Raw genomic sequence first — 5,284 nt, forward strand, 5'->3', positions numbered from 1 at the left:
TTGTTCAGCATCTTAGCTGTAGAGGGCAGTGTCACTGGCCCTCATATGTGGGATCCCAACCGGGGCCCTCTGGCGTCCCAAGCCAGCTCTTAACCACCGCGCCACTCGGCCGGCCCTAGGATGGGTTTTCTTAGCTTCATCAGCCCCTTCCCTGTGTCAACTGTCAGAACTTTGACCCTGGGTGTGAGTTCTCAGGCAGCTAGAGAGGGGCTCAGTCTGACCACTCATGGCCAGCTGGGTCTCCTATGACCGTGTGTGCACAGGGGGCCTCAGGGGCCCAGCAAGTGGTCTCTCTGGCTTGCCATGAGCTGCAAAGGCAGGGATGAAGGTCTGCACTTCCCTTGAGTTAGAGAAGTCAGCAAAGGCATGGCAGTGAGGTACAAGCTCCAAGTCTGGCCCGACTCTCCACCCATGTCAGCCCAGCCCCACCTTCCTGGTGGATGCAGCCTTTCCTTCAGGTGATGTGGGCTTGTGGATAACAGTGGGGGGTCTCTTATCTTCCAAGACTATCTATGCATGAGGTAAGGCTGGTAGAAAAGCTAGTCCAGACAAAGAGGCTTTCTAAGACAACAGGGAGTAAGTCAATGAGTCAGTGTTATAAGGGCTGGGGCAGGGGGCTTCTGGGACACAGAAACAGGCTGGGGGCAAGGGGTCATGGAAGATTGTCAGGTCTTAGCTGAACAGACACAACTCATGGGTGCTAGGAAAGCTAGAAGTTTCTAAATGAAACTTTCTGGCTGCAGGCGAGGCTATGGAAACACCAAAATACAGGTGGTCCTGGCAGCCTGAGAAATCACCCAGGTTCCCAGAGGAGGGGGCAATTCTGGGCCAAGAAGCACTCTGGAGCTGCAAGGTGGAGTGGCTGAGTCCCCAACTCCAGGGATGACTAAGGGACCAGAGAAGGGGCCAGCCTAGAAGCACGTGGACCACAAAACTATTCCTGAAACATGGGAGAACAACCTCTTTCATCTCATAAGTAGTGTCCCATTCTTTCTGCCAATCCCAATGCCTTGTGGGAGATCCACATATGGGTAAGCCCCAGTCCATGGGGATGGGGTATTACATTTCCTTTAAAATATTCAGTTAGGTGCCGGACCAGTGGCTCAGTTGGTTAAGAGTGTGAGCTCTGAGCAACAGGGTCACCGGTTCGATTCCCACATGGACCAGTGAGCTGCGCCTGAGCTGAGCTGCCGCTGAACTGCCAACAGGTGGCAGGATGGCTCAGCTGGTGAGAGCATGTGCTCCTAACAAGGTTGCTGGGTCGATTCCCACATGGGATGGTGGGCTATGCCCACCCACAACTAAGATTGAATGCGGCACCTTGAGCTGAGTGGCTACGAGCTGCCGATTGACGGCCAAATGGCAACTGGACTTGGAGCTGAGCTAGCTGCGCCCTCCACAACTAAGACTGAAGGACAACAACTTGGCTGTTCCCCTTCCCCAATTCCCCAATAAAATATTTTTTAAAATAAATAAATAAAAGTAAAATATTCAGTCAGTGCTTTTCAACCACCCCCAAGTTTCACTTCTATAAATTAAACTGTCTTTTTCTTCTTCAGTTCTCAAACTTTAAAGGTTTCTTAAATTATTTATTAATCCAGTCAACAACCTGAGCACCCTTCTCTGTATCCAGCATCATGTCAGGACCTGCGGGAGATGCAAAGATGTAAATCTACCACTAATTTTTGTACTACACGTATACACTTTAACTTCAACAGAGACAAAACATCACACGGAAGACCTGAGGTTTTCATCTGTTGGAAAACACATCTAGGAACTCAATACTGGTATACTTATAAACATCTCTACATATGAGATGGGGTAGAGGACAGGCCTGGGACATTTTGGAGGCACGGGACTAGCTGCAGTGTTTAACAGGGCCAGGTCTGGGTTGAAAGAAAATGGGCCTTAGAAAAATGGAGTCATCAGAATGTTAATGCAACAGCTTCCAACAGTGACTGTTCACCTGAGAGGAAGAAGCAGTCTTGAATATCAAGTCAGGCTTTCCAACATCCCCAAACAAAGGCCTAAGTAAGGTATTAATCTAGCCTCCCAGCAATAACTGACAACCTGTTAGTAGGTGAAAGGGCACACAGCTCTTACGAAACTGCTAAGACAGTGAAATAAATAGGCTAAATATAAAAAAGGAAAGGCTGACATTGGCAGCAACATAGCTCAAGGACCCTTCCAAAAGTGCCAGCCTTTGGAAGCTCACAGTGCCACCAACATTTTCAGTAAAGCAAGAGCAGATGGGTCGAGTAAACTGCCAAGGGACCCTAGGGATCAGGGTAAAATCCAGAGATACCATGAGCTTCTTTCGACGTCACTGCCCACCCCTCCTTCCGTGAGCAGCCAGAAGCAGAATCTGTAGGGACTCCTATATCGTAGAGTACAGCTTCCCTCTATGGCCTCTGCCTGCAACTGAAGGGACAGTCTCTGCTTTCACAACTCTCACTGGCTTCCAGGAAGGTGGCAGACTCTCCAGTGAGGCTAGGATCCAGGATTTGTGATGACTGGAAGTTTTGATTCTCCGTGGGCTCTTGGGCCACAAAGTACAGTCAGCTACCTCCATTCAGTGCCTCTTTTGTTAACACGTCAGGACACTAGAATAATGTCACTAGCTAAGAGCGCCCCTGTGAACTCTGCCCTCCTGCTAAGCTGTTTCATGCTGTTCCAGACTTTGCACCTGCTGAGCGGAACATCCCAGATTCACCCAGAGGCTTCCTCCTCTAGGAAGCCTTCCCTAATCTGCAAATCCCTGATCCTGACACTTGGTGAACTTGGGGGCCCTGGTGCCTATCAAGGAGGGCTCTTTCATTGCCCTGCTTGCTCAGTTCCGCTGAGACTCCAGGGAGTTAGTGCCAGTGTCTGAGTAAGATGCAAAGCACATCCACACTCATCCATTAACATCATGTCATAAACATCCAGCTCTAATGACTGCGGGGTCACCAGGGAATAAACAAAGCCACCCAAAACAAAAATCCAAGGGGCTGGGAAATGAGAAAAGTTTTCCCCACTTCCTACGAACTACGGTTGTATGCTTTACTTATAACATTCCAGGTCAACAAGTCACCCTGAACGGCTCTTCAGATGCATGGAGTCTAATAGGCTGATAAAGGTAAACTATTCCTTAGAGGGTGTGATCAGACTGTCATTTTGGGGTGAGGGTGGGTGGGAAAGGAGTAACTGAAAATAGGAGCAAGAAACAGTTTTTTACACACGCTTTCCTGCACTTTAAAAAGTTCACAAAGGAGTATTTCTTTTTTCTCTGAGCAGATGCCAAGAGGCTGGAAGAAAAATAGTGCCAGTCCTTTGACCCAAGCTCTGGCTCTGCTCCTTAACACTCTCACCCCAACTAGAGGAAGTCTTTGACCCACTTCCTCAGGGCCTTAGAGCATCATGGCCAGCCTGACGCCCGTGCTGTGAGGGGGCATGCTCTGGGTGGAAGTCACCGCGCAAAGCGTTCCCGAGCCACCTGGCTGGAGGATGGACGCCCATCAGCAGTGTGGAGTGTGTTGGGGGAATGAAAGTGACAGCAACAGCACTTGCGGGGGTGGGGTGGCGGCGGCGGCGGCGGCGGCGGCGGCGGTGGTGAGGGCTGGAGTGTGCAAGCTCAGGCTGCGGAGGTCCTCCTCTCACCCCGGTCCCCGGCCCTGGCCCGGTACCCACCTCGGTCACGATGGTGGACAGGTAGACGTCCTGGCTGAACTCCCAGCCATCCAGGCAGCTCTCCTGCTCCAGTTGCTCCAGGTCCACATCGCGCCCCGGCTCCAGCCCGAGCGCTGAGAAGTTGGAGATCGCCTCGAGCCGGTAGCGCCTGCAGCTGTGAGGCACCTCACGGCCGTCCTGCAGCCGCAGCGGGACACTGTGGTTGCGCCACGCGCTGCTCAGGTTCGCGGTGTCTGGCACCCGGCAGCGGTGCTCGGGGGTCCCCGCCAGGAACACGACTGACATACCATTGAAGCCGTTGGGGATGATGCTGGCGCTGAGCAGGAAGAAGATGAGGCGCTGGAAGGGCCCCCACTCGCCCAGGAAGGCGGTCACCTCGTCGTAGTCCCGCATGCCACCCTCAGGAGCCCGAGGCGCGCGGCCCGGGATCGAGGGACACGGCGGCGCGCGGGGGCGGGGCGCGGCCGGCGTGTGCTCGTGCGCGTTCGCAGCGCGCCCCCACCGCGGGGCCGAGCGAGCGACGAGTCCGGCCGACCGAGAAGGGCCGCGAGCTGCCGCCGCCACAGCGGCCCGGCCGCAGCCACCGGCCTTACATAGGGCGCGAGGCCGAGGAGGGTTCTGGGGTTGAACGGCAAGGCCCGCCCCGCCGCCCGCGGAGCGGCGCCAACGGGGGCGGAGCTGGGGCCGCGCGTGACGGCGGGTGGGCGGCTCCGGCCGCTGCGAGCACCTGGAACTCGGTCCCGAGGATCCGGCCAAGGGAGCCCTGGCTGCGTTTCGGAAGACAGCGGGGCTCGTAGCCTCGGTGTCTGGGCCCAGCTGGCCCAGCGCGGAGCCAGAGGAAGGGACGCGTTGGCGATCGGGCAGCGAGGCTCAAGCACAGTATTAGAAATACCGCCCCCATCTCACGACTTTTTGCTGAGGCCTACAGGGGGACCGTAACTGGCCCAGGGTCTCACTGCTAGTTAGCTGCCTTTGGCATCGCGCATCCTTGTAAGAGTGACAGGGACTGTTTTGAAACCCGGACCGTTAACTCCCCCAACAGAGAGGCTGGGAGCAATGACTTTTAATTCTAATCCAAGTGCCCTTTCCATATTTTGGTCTGTAAGAAGCCCTTTTATTGTCCTTAAATGAGTTCGAACAAATGTAAAAATTTAACTCCAAGATTATTGACCATCCCAGCCTAGGATTAAATATTCTCCTTAGATTAGTTATTTCTGCACAGGAGTTAACTCACAGTTGATTGCCAATAAAAAAAAAACAAAAAAGTAGGGGATTCTAAAGCTAGTTCACTGTCCAATAGAGTAAGTAGCTATATTTGTAATTTAAAGTTTTCTAGTAGCCTTAAGTAATAAAGTTACCAGATGTAGCCAATAAAATATAGGACACCCAGTTAGAATTTGAGTTTCAGATAAAGAACAAATAATTTTGTAGTGATAAAAAAAATACATGGAGGGCCAGCTGAGTGGCACAATGGTTAAGAACTGGCTTGGGACGCCAGAGGGCCCCGGTTCAGATCCCACATATGCGGGCCAGTGACACTGCCCTCTACAGCTAAGATGCTGAACAACAGCTCAACTTGGAGCTGGGCTGCCCTGAGTCACTGGGGACAGCCTAG

General features: G+C 53.1%; 1 protein-coding gene across 1 annotated transcript in view; it reads right to left on the reverse strand.

The window, feature by feature from the left end:
• Window positions 1-4,764, reverse strand: part of SLC22A5 (solute carrier family 22 member 5) — a 33,361-nt gene extending 28,597 nt beyond the window's left edge. Inside the window, exon 1 of the mRNA XM_019642197.1 lies at window positions 3,670-4,764. Coding sequence (XP_019497742.1) covers window positions 3,670-4,062 — 393 coding nt within the window. The 5' untranslated portion in view covers window positions 4,063-4,764. The remainder of the gene's footprint in view (window positions 1-3,669) is intronic.
• Between the last annotated feature and the right edge of the window lie 520 nt (window positions 4,765-5,284).

Source organism: Hipposideros armiger, unplaced genomic scaffold, assembly GCF_001890085.2.
Source record: "Hipposideros armiger isolate ML-2016 unplaced genomic scaffold, ASM189008v1 scaffold_66, whole genome shotgun sequence".
Taxonomy (NCBI): domain Eukaryota; kingdom Metazoa; phylum Chordata; class Mammalia; order Chiroptera; family Hipposideridae; genus Hipposideros; species Hipposideros armiger.